This window comes from Parasteatoda tepidariorum, chromosome 9 (genome assembly GCF_982258835.1).
Source record: "Parasteatoda tepidariorum strain Cologne lab strain chromosome 9, Ptep-v5.0, whole genome shotgun sequence".
Lineage (NCBI taxonomy): Eukaryota > Metazoa > Arthropoda > Arachnida > Araneae > Theridiidae > Parasteatoda > Parasteatoda tepidariorum.
In genome coordinates, this window is record NC_141763.1 from 63939491 (window position 1) to 63956016 (window position 16526).

Genomic DNA, 16526 nt, shown 5'->3' on the forward strand with positions numbered 1-16526 from the left:
GAAGTCTGTTTTGGATGGAAAGTGTCTTATTGACTGAGTTAGTATCGTATCAGCCTTCTGAAATGCATTGTAAGAGAAATCACTGCGAGCTAACTTTAGTCTATCCAAAACAACAGATCGACCAGAATGTCCCTCGTTGAAGAGAACCATCGATTCATAAGTTGCAATTTCCACAATTTTGCGACTTGCTCCAAATATTTTTGGACAAATTCTCCATATCGTTGAATTGAAAGATTCATTCGCATTCTGCGTTTTGCCTCCGAGGCAGCGTCTAAGCAATTTTGGGGTGGACAATTCCTTGAATATGGGCTTTATCGCATCCATTATGGCCATAAGAATGGAATTTTTGTGCACATATGAATCCCCATTATGCTTGGCTTTTACGTATTTGCACCATGTATCTTCGGCATCTGGGCAAAAATCATGAATTGGTTCCGAGTCTGTAGATTTCTTATGAGAAAAAATCGCCCAAATAGCTTTTTGCATGTCTGGTAATGCATTTTTATGCTCTCGAATGGCATTTCCATAATAGGATGTAATTTCGTTAATGATTTTGTCCGTCAACCTATTTTTGCCACCAATAGGTTTTTTACAGATAGTTTTTTACTTTTGCAATCTTTCTTAAAATTACGTAGCCGTGTACCCATACGCTTTTGTATACGTGCCACACATTCAATTTTTTCTATTGAAACATTAGATCCATATGGTTCACAGTTCTTAATATTTAAAAATGTCTTAGTGTCACCGTCACCAATATATTTTACATATTTCACGCCACGTTCTTTTTCTGATCTTTTGAAAATTCGAACCATTCCATCCACTTCCATCTTTCCGGCTGATCCCGTGTGATTACGTTGGCACACATTTTTGTGCTTTTCAAGTTTTTTTTTTGGAGAATGTTGTTGCTTCGACAAAAACTCACATCCTTTACAATATGAAGACATGACTTCAACGTCTACAACTTGTCCTGTTTCCGAACCAATTAATGAACATACACCAGTAAGAGATGAATATCCTCTAGTTTTCCAACTCCCATCTCCATTAACTGTAAGTTCAACAGAGCCATTCGAAGCAACGCTCTCGGCTAAGGCAGCATTCTTCATGGAATTTTGAGCAACATCATATGTTGCAAGTTTTATTTTGTCAACAATTTTGTTATATGATTTAGCAGCTATTGGTGGTGGTAATTCCATGACAGAGGAAAATGCTTCCATTCCAGCAAGTCCTTGTCCCACACAACGCATAGCATAAACAAACCGTGTTTATTTCAGGTATGTTCTCTTTTTCTCCTAGCATTTGACCATTCCAGAATGCTGTTACGTTACCACAATTTGAACAGTTCACAATATATTTAGAGGCCAAACCTCTCTGGCACTCTTCCCCGATGTTTATATTATTATTACACAATTTGAAGCACATAAAATTTGTTACAATGCTTTTCAGAATGTCTATGTCAATTATTCGATATCCAGAAAAGTCGTTTTTTTCTTGCTCCAATTCCATATCATCATTCCTAGCAAGCTTTTTGGCTGATGCACTCAAAAGATTTTCTCTTTGAGCATTAGATCGAAGTTTTTCATAAAACTTACGTTTCTTTGGACGAGAGCCTGAAGCTCTTTTGATTTGCGAAGACATATGCTTGTAACAAATAAATAACTCAAATAGAGTTTTAAATAATTAATATACACTAATTAAAATGTAAAATATACGATATTTACTGAAAACAAGCAGTAAAATCCTTTACAAACGAAAAAAAATTGTAATTGAATAATTTCAGCTTATTCTAAAATGTAAACATACAAGAATGCAAAGTATTAATGAAAGTTGTAGTTACTATTCCAAACATAATATTTCCTTTAATTTTAAATAATAATTATTTTTTAAAATTGAATTATTGTCGTAAAAATCAAATTACTTGTCAAAAAAAATGTAAGCAGTGATCAGCTGTTCTCTGCTTGTCAAAAAGTAGGTTACGCCCGTTTACAGTTTCTTTCGTAGTGAGCTTAATAATTTGAATTAGGACACGCGGTTGGTTGGATTCGACGCACATGAGTTAACTCTATTGAATTACATCATAAAAAAAAGGATTTTTTTTTTTAGATTTTAAAAGGTATAAGACCCCTTAAGGATAACGTGTTTTTTGGTTTTGTCAGCTTTGTGTGAGATTGATTTTATGATGTTCACTTCGTCCAAATCATCGTGATATTTAGAACTTTGCTTGATTCTGTCCAATATTTCCTCGTCATTATGGGTTGTTGGTACATTAAATAAAATGCATGAATTCAATTGCTTGACTTTATCCTTATATGGTAGTCCAGTATTTTTTATACATTCTGTTAGTTTGTCTTTGTTGCTGTAGAATTTTATCTCCACTATCTTATCATTTTTGTATATTTTCTTCACTATTGGCTTATTCGCATTGGTCGTAACTGTTTTCATAATGTCATCTGTTGTGCAGTCTTTGCTAGCTGGTAAAATGATTGGAGGAGGTCTTTTAAGAACTCCACTGTACGTTGGTGTAGTATTCCGTAATTCTTGAATCTGTTGGGATAGTTCGTCTAATTTGTTCCCAATTGTAGAGTAGGCTATTGCAGTATTATATTGATAGAAAAAAAAAACAAAAGGAAAAGTGAGCTATGAAATGGAATGATATAAAATAACTATCTTTATTCATATTATTTATTTTGATTTGTTATGTGGTAGAACACCGATGATTTTAAGGAAAGTGGATATATTTTAAAAAAATCATAGAAATGAGATAATTAGAAGATATTAATTTTATACAATTACAAACTATTTAAAGTATTATCTATTAAAAAATATAATTAAAAATTTGAGATTAACATTAGTTTAAGGATGTTTAAAGTCAATGTTTAAACTTTTGCTGATCAATAGTATAGCGAAAAGCTATGTTAAATACAGGACACATAAAAGTAGATAACTGTTTAAAAGAGAACCAGTCGACCAAAATTAAAAAATATATATATATTATAATAGGAAATCGCTTGAGCAGTGTAAAAGAAATATTTTGAGGTAAAAATGAACTAGTTTAAATAATAGATAAATATTGATGAATTTGGCGAAGAAGTCGCTCTACATTGGAAATCATATAAACATGGCCGCCGGGTACTCTAACCCTAATTTGATGGAACAGCTGAATTTAAAATGCTCATTACTGGAAAAAAGCCCCTTGAGAGACCAAAAAAGACTCACCTGAGATGCCTTAGAGAATTACATAGTGATTTTTATAGAAATAATAGAAAAATAAAGGAAATACAATTGTTTTATTTGAAGATATTTAGAGCTTGTTATGGAGACGTCGTTCCCTTATGCTGGCTGGAGCAGCTCTAGAGTTGGAGAGACTGCTTAAATAGTTCTTTTTGTTGTGCTGCGCACTGTACTTTTCCAGTTTTTATTTTTATTTTAAAAATGTTTTTTGGAACTCTTTTGCCAAGGAAAATGAATAAAAAAATCTAAAGTTTAAGTGCCTTATACTAAGGGCAAAGCTCTAATTTTAAAGTATAGATGTCATCTTGCCGTAAGGAATTGTTTGTAAATCCAGCAAGGGGACTCTAATCCATGATCCGTCTATCACTGAAGATATTTTACGTCAACACTGTTGTTGGTGCGAGTCGGGTGTGGAATTCATATCAACCAGCCATCACTGGGATTCGAACTAAGTGCACCTCATTCGGAGGAGAATGCTCTATCCCTTAAGTCCATTTCCAGGGTCATCCTGTACGTCGTTCCCGAAGATATTACCAGTGAGATATATGACCCTGATCGAGAAAATGAGGGAGCAGAATCTGAGTCTTCAAGATTCAGACATGACTATAAAATTCCCATTTAGAGCGAGATCGGGGATCCACTGGATCCTTGAGCTGGAGCCAACCACTTTTCATAAACTCATGCTTCTTGGTCAACCCAACATAGGGTGGAGTCGCATACGACTCAAGGAATATATCAGAAATAAATTCATAATAAAAATAAATATAAATTCATTAAAATTAAAATAAATTCATTAGAGTTTAGATGAAATCCTCAACAGTACAATTTTATATAAATATAGCTTTATTGTTATCAACATCGAAATATATTTCTAAAAAAGATAAATGAGACTTTGAAAAACTATTACGTTTATACAGACCCGCCAGCTTCAGAAAATTACAAACTCCGAAACTTGACTTACAATTAAAAAAGCTAGTGAAAATACTTTTAATATCTGAAAGGTTGGACGCAATAGTCTGAGAGAATTGTTTTGAATATAGGGTTTACTGGCACAAGGTCTATAAGAGGATGTATTGCACCAAACTTAAGTTGTATCTAAATTATATTTCATACAGATACTCCAATTAAAAATAAACACATTAATGTAAACAAAGATACAAGTTTATTGGTGAACAAAAAATGATAGTGAACTCTGTTGATAGCAGGTTTACACACAGACTTTATAAATATAGATTTACATATCACTCAAAACATATAGAAAATAAGTAAAATAGTTGACCAGTAAAATAGTTGACCAATTCATCTTTCTCTTTAATATCTGAAAAAGAAAATCTTTTATCATTCAACTTTACTTTCAAGAAATCATTTTCTTTTAACAGGAGGTCATTTTCGATTTCTAACATTGAATTAGATTTTCTCAAATTTTCAATCTCCATTTTGAGATTTTTGTTCTCATTTTTAAGCAATTCTAACTCTCCCATGATAGTGGCACTTGAATTCGTTTGAAAGAGTTGTGAAGCAGAAGGGACTGTCACATCCAAGGGTGTAGGCAAGTCCAGAGACTTTCTAAAATTTAAAAATACATTTATTCAATACATAGTAATAAGCAGAATTTCAATACTAAATCAAATCCAGACTTTATGAGTTATAAAATAAACATTTCATAGCTTTTTAAAAAAAAGCATCATCACATTATTATAACTTTTCCGCCAGCTACTGAAAAGTAAATCAAAAGTTTTATCATTAATTGAAAAAAACAATCTCTCTCTCAAAAAAAAAATGCTTAAAAAAAACAGTGTTTTTGTTTTTATAAAAATATACATTTATCTTTCTAGTAATACATGAAACTTTTATTAGGTTAAAACCATCCTCATAATAAGTTTTAGTAAACTTTAGGCAAATTTTATCAACAAATAACACAGGAGTTTAAATTCACAGTTTAATTAAGAATTAATTTAATAAGTTATATAATTTATATGCCTTTTACAAATAAAATTATTATAAATCAGTTTTTTTTAGTATCCAACATCCTTAGAGATTGCTTTTCTACAGAATTATTGTAATCGTAGTCGCACCAAATCTTAAAACATCTTAACTTACAAGCCTTGACACTCAGTGTGCAATAAGACAGATTAAATTATAATACCTTCTTTTTTTCTTTTCTGGAGAGCTGATCAACATTATTTTGTCTTCATTCCTTTGAAATATTGTAGGGCCGTTTTTTTTAATACCATCCTTAAAATGACAATGGCAAATTCTTGAGCTAGATGATGGCTCCCTATCTTGTCGTCTAAACAAAATATAGAAATTGTAATTGAAACAAAAATATAGGAAACTTAAAGCTTTTTAATGCTTTTCTTTAATTAAAAATCTTAATTAAATAAAATAAATTCTCATTAATTCTAAAATTTGCTTTAATTTAGCTATTCTATATATTAAAATTCTGGAAACTACACATAGTAGTGACCCCTTTAACATAACACTACACTACACTATCATAACACTACATATTAACATAGCACTACACTAGTTACGTTAAGAAATAATCTAATATTAATTATCTAATAATAAGGTATCTTAATTTTCTCAAAAAATTAATGCATAAAACTACTGTTAAAAACTAATTAATGATGATGTTAACAAATATAAGCAAGAAAAATTCTCAAGTCAAAATAAATCTGAGTTTAAACTAAAACTCTGTGCAGATTTAACCATATGTATACATATTAAATAAGTTAGATACATAATTTATTCCTATTTAGTAGTTAAAAACTAAAGCTTATGAGAATTAGCAGCAATAATCAGAAAATCTTAAGCAAACCAAGTTTTCAATAACTACAAATTTTATCATCAGACATAATTAAATAAACAGACATTAGTATTGATAAATACGATCTAATTATAGATTAAAAATTATTTTCAGAACGTTGTAAAACAATACATGCCTTTCCATAACTGAAGAAAAAAATGACATGTAGGTCAAGAATATGTAATAAATTCTAAATAAAATAAGACATTATTATAAACATGAAACAAGAGTTAAAAATATTGACGCTTAAATTTTCATACATCAAAATTAAAGATAACTTACCTGATGTTTCTGATCCATATTTTTTTTTCAGCCTCCTTTAATGGAAATGTAAAAAATTTGCATCCATTCTTTTCACTATAATGTTTACAGTCTGGAGCGAAACACATAACTATTTTGAAACTTTTTTTAATTGCATTTAATACACTTAACTCACAAAATCTACTGATATCCCGTATAAACAAAACTACTTTAATTAGGAATAAGTCTCTTAAAAGCGCTATATAATTTTATTTATGTCAATAAACAACTAAAAATCTTGCCGTCTTAAATTGACATAGGAAATGCCATTTAAATGGATCGTTCGACAGAATGTTTGGAACGAAATTGGAAGGACGCATCGTTTGACGTCATGAAATACGTCATTACTGTCCCTGTCTATTATTTTTCCCCACCACGAACACCTTGGAAAGAGTTTCTTGGCTGGAATTGGAATCGGTTTCATTCCAACCAGTCTCCGTCACCTGGAATCGTCGTTCCAAGGAGGGAATGATGAATTTTTAAGGACTAAATACGATATTTCATCGATGAATGTCTTAACTTTTTTCTATTTCCTAAGAGAAGATAACAAAATTTCTAAAAGATAAACGTGCCCAAGCCATTTTCAAGACGATAATTAAAAGAGAAATGTTTTGTTTCATTAGTATGCGTGAACGAAAAGATACTTTCATAGTTAACTAAGAAATTACGGCAAACTAAAAATAATTATGCTCTCATTATATAATAATTGTTACTATTTCTATGTTATTATTACGGGATGTATTACTTGGCCAATACCTTTTTCTGAAGTTCCAATCATTTCTTTTTTTAATTTTCTTCCGATGAGCTTTTAATTCAACAATATTTAACTTCCTTTCGAACGATAGTTCTTTATACTATACACAAATGGCAGCACATTTAAAAGAATTTTTTACAGGCATGATGTATTATAAAGTAAACAATTTATTTATAATAAGAAATACAAAAAAGAATAAAACGTTTCAAAAAATATTTATGAAATTTGTATTTATTTCTTCTCTTACTCATTTTAAAAATTTTTATTCTCATTCTTCCATTAAAATATATACTATAAAAGCTGCGGAAGTAGTTCCCTGAACTGTAATTTTTAAGTATTTCATACGTAAAATGATTTTACAAATCACGAAAAAAAATTTACGCAGTTCTAGAAATTAATTTCTTGTGAACATATTTATTTAACTATCAGTAAAAACAGACACTTTTATGATGTAACAAATAAACCAAAGTAATAAGCAAAGTAGTAACTTTTTAGTAATTTACAATTGTAATTGAAAACTAATGAACTTTTCTGAAATTAAATTAATTTCAAAGAGATCAAGGTAAGCGTTAATTTTTTTGTCTGATAAAATTTGAATTCTTTATGGAAATTAGTTTTGATTTAAAAACCTGTATAATTAGTAATCTATCTACTTGCAGTTCTCAGGCACGAAATTTTGAATCTTAATTCATTAAAATATGATCATTATTTTAAGAGTTGTACTTTTAAAAAAATATTTAAAATAAATAATAAAACGTATTAAGGGATATATCAGAAATATTTATTATGAAAAAATGATTTTATTTTATGAATTATACATAATAAATATGACAGTTTTTAATTAATAAAACTATATGTATAATAAATTGAAGAATATTCGCAGTTCATGTTTTTTTAGTCTAATGAAAACAAAAAACATTATAAAAATAAAACAATAAGTAGTCAAAATTATTATCTAAATAGCACGAGCTATTTTCGTTTTACTCATGCTAATGCTGCCAAACTCAAAAAGAAAATCTAAAGTAAATTGTGTGATTGGTTAAATTTTAGCCACGCCCTGAGAGCGAGTTATCGTGGAATGTCTGATTCCAAGGGAGTGTTCATGGTACGGTATTGAGCATTCATGGAACCAAACTTTCCCAGTTTCACTTTCTAGCCAGGGACCCTACCATGAGCTCCATGGAATGAAATTCCATCTGGGAATGACGTCACGTTCCAACGGGAATTATTTTTCCCCACCACGAACACCTTGGAAAGAGTTTCTTGGCTGGAATTGGAATCGGTTTCATTCCAACCAGTCTCCGGCACCTAGAATCGTCGTTCCAAGAGAGAATCGAGGGATTTGTTTATAATTTTAAACATGGCGCTCAGCAAATTATTAGCTCTCGCTCTTGTTCAAGAGGAAATAAATCGAGTTCCTAAGCGAGAAATAATACCTGAAAGATTTCCCGCACTTCACATGAGCGATAAACGTTTTATTTCTCTTTATTCCGTAAATAAACACATTTTTTTAGAGCTTTGCGAAAAGCTTAGACCAATGCTAGCTCCACGAAGTTGCAGAAGAAACGCTTTTTCTGTTGAAACGAAAGTAAGAATTACAAATTGATTTTTTATTTTGTAATATTTACTAATTGAATTGATTTGGTAATCTAAACTATGAATTTTTGATGATCTAAAGCTGACTTTTTACTAGGATTTTTTAATTGTAAATTAAGTTAGTGTGCAATTGTATAATGTTTTGCTTAAAGAATCATAGTTTTTTCTATCTTATTAATTTATTATTAAATTACAATGTTTCACCAACCTAAAAATAATTCACTAATTGTATATATTTTTCTTCTCAAAATTAATTTAAATCAGTAAATGATGAACCGATATTTACACTTACCTACTGATTTCATGAACCGAATTTACTTACTGAAATAATTAACTGCTTATTATATTACTACATGTGACTGTGAGATAGATTCCAAGTATATTATTTATACATTTTACGGGTTGGTTTTTGATCGGCACTGCATTGCTACTTATATAACTTCATTCAATACAATTCTGAAATATCTTAAGATACTGTAAATGTAGTTGACATTGAAGTTTACAATTAAAATTTATTAAACATTTCAGTATTATTTTCTTGACTGTATTATGTCATCAATTAAATTTTAGAACTTGGAAAAATTTGCTTGTTGCATTTATATTTATTTTCTTATTTTAAAAATATTTCTCTCCTCACTAACAATGTTATTGTTTTTGTTCTCTGCGTGAAAATATTAGTTAGTAAAGGAAATATAAATATGTTTATATATTTTACCACCCAAATGAGGGTAAATTTGTTCATACATTGGGCAAAGTAATATTAAGATACTAACATGAATAACTTAAATTACTTGTCGTAACTTATGAGTAAAGGACACTTAATTTCAGGTAGAGTTTAAGTATATATTAATATGTTATATTTTTTGTAATATTACTCTTCCTTTAGTTCGTAATAACCAATTTATTAGGAAAATACTTATAAGTGTAAAGAAATACTGTTGTAACTCAAACTTAATTTTTTTTAGTTAATCACAGCCCTCAACTTTTATGCGTCAGGGTCCTATCAAAGGTTCATGGACCAAGACTTCACTGTTTGCATGTCTCAGCAAAGTGTGAGCAATTGTATTCTAAGTGTTTCATCTGCCCTCAACAGTGTGATGAATGATTATATTAGATTTCCTCTTCAGACAAGGTAATTGTTATACTCCATTAACAACTTTTTTATGCTTATAAAATATTTTTAGTGTAAGATTATACTTGCTTTAAACCGAACAAACTTTTTGTAATGAAACAAGAAACCTTATTAGAATTTAGGACAATTTTATGTAACATTGTTTGTTTAAAATCTTGCTTTTGTTAAACAAACAGAATATACAGATACATTTTATCAAGATTATTCTATTCCGTTTGATTTATTGAAAGATATTTCCATTTCTTATAAGTGTTTTAAAAATAAGTCTCTTTTTTAAATGGCTAATTTTAAATTTTTTAACTTATCGTAGCAAATTGTGCCACTTTCTGTATCTTATCATTGAGAAAAACATTTTTTTTCCTGCAAAATATTTACTTAACATAATTTATAGTTGTGTGTTAGCATAGATAAATAAGAATTTAGAAATCCAAATGATTGTAAAACATAGAATCTGGTGCAAAAAAAAAAAAATGACTAAGCCAATACACCAGCTAGCACTCAAGATATGGAGTCAGCCTAAATGTTTTCAAACTTTATGAAGTTAATAGATATTAAGAGTTAATCATATTATGCCATACATGCTGTCCATTAAAAAACACAAAACTCAGTATAATAAACCTGTCATTCCCCTTTAGGTACACTATTTTTTGGTACATTTTTGTAGAATTTTATATACCTTATTACTTAAATTTTTATAAGCTAAATAAATAGAATCAGTTTTTTATCTTAGTATACATTAAAAACTTTTTCAGTGAACATGACTTGTTAAAACAAGAGTTTTTCGAATACTCTGGATTTTATGGTGTGATAGGCGCAATCGATTGCACCCACATTGCAATAATTGCTCCTAAAGATGACGAAGCTCACAGGGAACAGAACTATGTGAATCGGAAAAATTTTCCATTCACTTAATGTTCAACTTGTAAGACATATTTTTTTAAAAAATTATTTCTTGTTCAAGTCTATCTTTAGCTTGTATCTGTTATTTAAGTTCATTTACAGTCAATTTGTAATGTGTACATGTTCTCATCAAATATAATAACCATTAATGTAATACAACTTCAATATTTATAGGTTGTTGATATGCAGCAAAACATTTTGAATATTTCTGCAAGATTCCCTGGCAGCAGTCATGACTCGTACGTTTGGAAATCGAGTGAACTACGATGATTGCTTCAACAAGCCAAACTGAACGACACATGGTTCTTGGGTAATAGCTCTTATATTTATTAATCATGTGTGTACATATTATTTAAATTTAAGATCAATTAACCGTTTTCTATTCGAAAAAACTTTTCTCCACTTATTGTTTTTCATTAAGAAGTTTTTATAAATTTGTCCCATAAGAATAGACACTAATCCATTAACCAACGTACAGGTTCAGAACCACTATCATTACCCCAGCTCAATAAAAATGTCAGTAAAAATTTTTGTTACAAAATTAATTTATTTCATTTAAAAATAATTTATATTTAGCAACTTTTATTTAAAAAAATATTAGTCAAAAAAGTCTAATACAGAATGTAAACATATTGAAAAGAGTAGATTTAAAATTATATTTCGTTTTTTACTCAATTTTTAAATTAATTCAATAACATAATTTTTTTAAATTTTTGTGATAGTTTCATCTAAAGGATGTATTTGAGACAAAACGTATCAGTTTTTTGTATTAATATAAAAGAAATGGCTTTTACTAATCTCATTTCTGAATGTAACTATAGTATTATAATATTCATAGCCTAATTGTTGTCTATTGTTTATTCGAATAGGAGATTCTGGATATCCTCTTGAGCCATGGCTGCTAACTCCCATCAGTGGGGACAACTTTTCTTCCTCTGAGGAAGAGTACAATAGGAGGCACGTTTCTTTCAGGGATACTGTTAAACAATGCAATGGAACACTGAAAAGTAGATTTCGGTGCCTTTTGAACATGGGTGCAAGTCTTCCGTCCACAGGACGGATTTCCGTCTTTCGAAAATGTCCGCGGACGGAAGTAAGACGGAAACAAAACTGACTCGAAGACGAAAATCGGAATTTTTTTTTTCTGTCCGTAAAAATATTTTTAGGTCTACGTTATTGGTCTACTTTCTTCTGTCCTGTTGTTATTTTATCAAAAGACAGATGCATAAATATTTTTTGTACAGTATTTAATGATGTATTATGGTAAAGCTTTCTTAGTTTGCATAAGTCGAGGGGATATTGTGTATGTTAGGTATTTCAGTCAAAAAATTTTCAGTCTTGGCCTTTTTTCCAACTTGCACCCATGCTTTTGAAGCACAGAGTGCTAAATTACTCATCAGAAACTGCAGCAAAAATCATAAATGCCTGTGCTGTGTTGCACAATATGTGCATCAAAGAGAATGTATTCTTGGAAAAAATAAGTATCTGCGGAGCCGATGTGCCTTTTGACACAGGAGTTCCCTTCAATCCAGGGCAACGGGAAGGTAATGTGAGAGAAAAAGTTGTACGTATGTTTGCTGTTTAATTGCTTTTTAAAATTTCTCACAAAAAATTAAAAAAAAAAAAAACTTAAGCACGCCAGAGCTATTTTATATAGTACTGCCAATCCTAAGCCTGGAAAAAGTGTGAAGGGAAGTTAGTGCATAAATAATCATTTAAACTAGTTTTTAAACACTTTCCAACTATCTGAACCACGTTCGGCTCCAAGCAGTTTGGATAACCGGCACTCTACTGTACATAGTATACATTTTTTTAAAATTTCTTGACAAGTATTTAAAGGATTAGTTCAAAACTTTAGAGGTACTTAGTTCATGCGATATTTCAGAGTGAGCAATAAAGTTTAGAGTTTTCAAAGGTTTCAGGAACCGGCAACAAATTACAAAAAAAAAAAACAAGTACTTTTGTACACTATATGCCAGCAAATAACTTTATCTTAATTATCTGACATTTTAAGTTTAATGTTTACTTTTCCATCTACGATGAAATACCAGTTTTGCATTTGTTTTTAGCCACCTTTTTTGTCGCCAGATATAATGTCATTTGTTGTGATTTAAGTTGTTGTACTGTAATGTAACTGATTTATTCTTGATCAACTTGTTTATATTATTTTCTCTTTTATGTCATTATCCAGAAATAAAAGATCAGAATCTTTATAAATAAAGATTTTGTGCTTGTTATGAAAATATTTTTTTTTTTTTTTTCAAATTAAATGTTTTTTCTCAAATTTAATGTTTTGCCCTTATTGCTATCTATTAAAAGAAGGAGCTTTTCTGCGGGTTTAGTGTTTTTTTAAAATGAGGCTCTCCCTCTGTAAACTTTACAGGGAGTCAAAAATTGGAGCATTATCTTAAACACTACTTTAAATTGGGATATCCTCTCCGACCCGAAAGATAACTATTGTACTATTCAAGACAGCACCCCCCCCCCTAAGAACACGCCTGTTATTAATGATGGTGAGTCGCAGAGAGAGAGCAAGAACTCCGAAAAAGTTTAGGGGTTACACAATGAGATTGTCATTGGCGTATTTTAGTACCTTCGAATCCTGCTAAAATTCTTGAAGACTAGAAACTCGTCAATTCTCTCAAAAGAAGTTGCATAGTAGTGTATAAGAAGTATTTTAAATTAAGCTATGCACTAGTCATTTTTCATGTTATTACTGAAATAAACTTTTTATGGACTTTTTTTGTGTTCTGAAAGTATTAATACAAAAAAGTCGCTAATATTGAATCGAAATGGAAAAAAATTTGAACGAAGTTAAGAATGTTTCTTTCCTGAGATTGTAGCATACACACTCATATATTTGCGAGAATTGAACTTTTATCAATCTGAATCTAAAAATAAAATAATAACGAAAAATTAAAATAAACACCAAAAAATTGCTTATTTAAAAATATATATAATATAAGCCTTCCATATACATAAATATATAAAAGAATGACTTTAATTTAAACAAAGTAGAAAAACACCTACAGAAAATTTTAAATTAATATTAATTTTTATAAGTTATACTGTTTAGTTTCTTGCGGTCAATGGTAATTAACGTAATGCTAGGTTTAAATAAAACATGTTAGTTCGCATAAGTTTATTTCAAATCCTTTGACATACTGAGATTTCATCTTTTAAAATAATTTTCATTGTTAACTTAGTGTCTTTAATTTTGTTTGGATTGTAATTATTAATCAACGCTGACAGTTCATTCCTAATACAAGAGTCATTAACATGTGATAAGTCAAGTTCATCATTACTATACACCTTGTTGATATTAAATAAGCAAGCAGGAGCAAGAATCCTCAATATTGAAACAAGAACATTCATAAAAATCTTCATTCTTAGAATTACACTCAATTTTCAAATGAAAACTAAATCACAAAATATAAAATCCCGTCATTGTTAACAAAATATTTCCATAGAAAAAACGAATTTTATTTTACAAAAAAAAATATTGGCACACTCGAATTGCATTACTACCACTACAGATAAAAGAAAAATAAAACCTTATATTCACTCACTGAAACCCATTCATAATTTGTACTAAGACTAGAGTATTAAGTTACGTTCAGTGTTATTTTGAATTTCTCTATTCATTAAGTATGAGTCCGAAGAAGTGTGAAATTCCAGGCTCCACTCGAGAAAAGATAATATGTCTCCGTGAATTAGGAAAAAGTTAAAATTGAGCTTTTCAACAGTTCGTTCCATTATTAAAAAAGTGGAAGAAACAGGACCCACGAAAAATAAACCCCGATCTGGTCGCCCAGTCAAAGTAAATGACAGGGAAAGGAGGCAAGTTGTTAAAATGGCCCTAAGAAATCCAACTCAAAGTGCTCGAAATTTAGCCAACGACTTTGCGTCAACTTCTGACAAGTCAGTGACGCCACAAACTATTAGAAATTTTCTCCATATGAGTAGTCTTCGGGGTAGGAGGCCAAGGAAGAAACCTTTTATTAGCGAGGTTAATAGGAAAAAGAGACTTGAGTTTGCTCTGACCTATCGAAGTAAGCCAATGGAGTTTTGGAAGCAAGTTATTTTTTCTGTTGAGAGTAAGTTTGAAATATTTTGGCCAAAAAGCATTTTAACTGTTTGGAGGAAAAAAGGTACTGCTCTTGATCAGAAAAATATCTTGTCAACAATTAAGCATGGTGGGGGAAATGTGATGGTTTGGGGCTGTATGGCGCATAATGGGGTTGGAAGTTATTAATGGTAGGAAGTTATTAATGGTAGGATGACAGCTTTATCGTATATAGAGGTTTTGCGCCGTAACTTGAAAAGCAGTGCTGGAAAATTTGGCCTCCAAGACACCTATATATTCCAGCAAGATAATGATCCTAAACATTCCGCGAATGTAACAAGGGAATGGTTGCTTTATAATGCACCAAGAAGGCTACGCACTCCCCCCCAATCTCTTGATCTGAACCCGATCGAACATCTTTGGCACCATCTAGATCAAGAAGTAAGGAATACCCACATTACGGGAAGAGTTTCTTTAGAATCTACATTGATTCATTCCTGGAATAATATTTCCTCAGATATTACCAAAAAGTTAGTAGAATCTATGCCACGAAGATTAGAAGCAGTCATTAAGGCCAATGGATTGCATACAAGATATTAAAAAGCAAATCACCGATAATGAAAAATGTTTTTTTTTTTGTTTCACTAAGTCTGCTAATACTTTTATTGCAAAAATATAATAATGTTTTTTTGTTTTAAATTCTGTAAAAGCAAGTGTGCTTTTTATTTTCACTTACTTTTGTTTTTACTATAATAAAGGTAAAGAAAATCCTAGTTTGGATTAGTTTGGTTATTTTATCTTGCAAGAATTTTAAATTAGCTTAGTGTGCTAATACTTTTTTTGTCAACTGTAGTTTTATTAATTTGCTCGTAAATCGTTGAATTTATTATTGCATCTACTTTAAGTTCATCCGAAACAGCGGCGCTGACCTTCAACCCTGACTCATTGGGATATAAAGACATATGGATCTGTATAAGTTTCGCTTTCCGTTCATCCCCAAAACATGACGTCAGCATTATATTAGATTTAGGAAAATCTTTTATTTTATTTGAATTAATCACCGATATTTGAGCCCCAGAATCAATTAAGGCCTTCACCGGGTGATTTCCATTCAAATAAATCTCAGCATACTGTAACTCGGGTTTAAAATTATTATCTCCAGATGGTCTGCAGGAATTAACACTAAAGCTTTCGTTTCTTAAGTTTTCACTGGGAGAGGTATTTTTTTTCTGATTTATCGCATCTGGAATCATATGTTTTTTTCAATCTCTTTTTGCAGTCACGCGCAAATTGATTGATTTCTCCACATATATAGCATTGTTTCTCCGCTCTATTTTGTTTATTTGTCGTTGGAGAAAAACGATCCGGGTGGTTTTTTCTGAAATCTCTGTTCTCGCTGCGAAAAAAAGTGTTCTGCCCATATTTACGGGTATTGGAAACTTCTCTGTAAGGCATATTTTTAGACGTAGTGTAAATGTCTAATTCTCGTTCTAACTCGACAGGATTAAACCAATTTTCTCCCTGGCGGATTAAAATATGACTGGCCATATCTTTATTTAATGTCTCAATTATTTTATCGGATATGATTAAGTTGCATAATGATTTAAATGTTTCAACTTTACGTAATTTGCAATAGTACTCGAAATGCGAATTTAAGCGAGTAGCAAATTGAATATATGTTTCTTCTTTAAATTTTGAGGCATTTTTAAAGTTATTCAAACATTCTTTGGGAGTTTGTTGA

The 16526-nt window shown here is 30.4% G+C and overlaps 1 protein-coding gene across 1 annotated transcript; it reads right to left on the reverse strand.

Moving 5' to 3' along the window:
* Nucleotides 1–4006: 4006 nt before the first annotated feature.
* On the reverse strand, nucleotides 4007–6442 carry LOC147804119 (uncharacterized). Its single transcript, XM_087152005.1, has 3 exons — nucleotides 6320–6442; nucleotides 5375–5518; nucleotides 4007–4794 (listed from the first exon to the last, which is right to left on the reverse strand). The coding sequence occupies exons 1-3, from the start codon at nucleotides 6424–6426 to the stop codon at nucleotides 4470–4472; spliced, it is 576 nt and encodes a 191-aa protein (XP_087008131.1). The 5' UTR covers nucleotides 6427–6442; the 3' UTR covers nucleotides 4007–4469.
* Between the last annotated feature and the right edge of the window lie 10084 nt (nucleotides 6443–16526).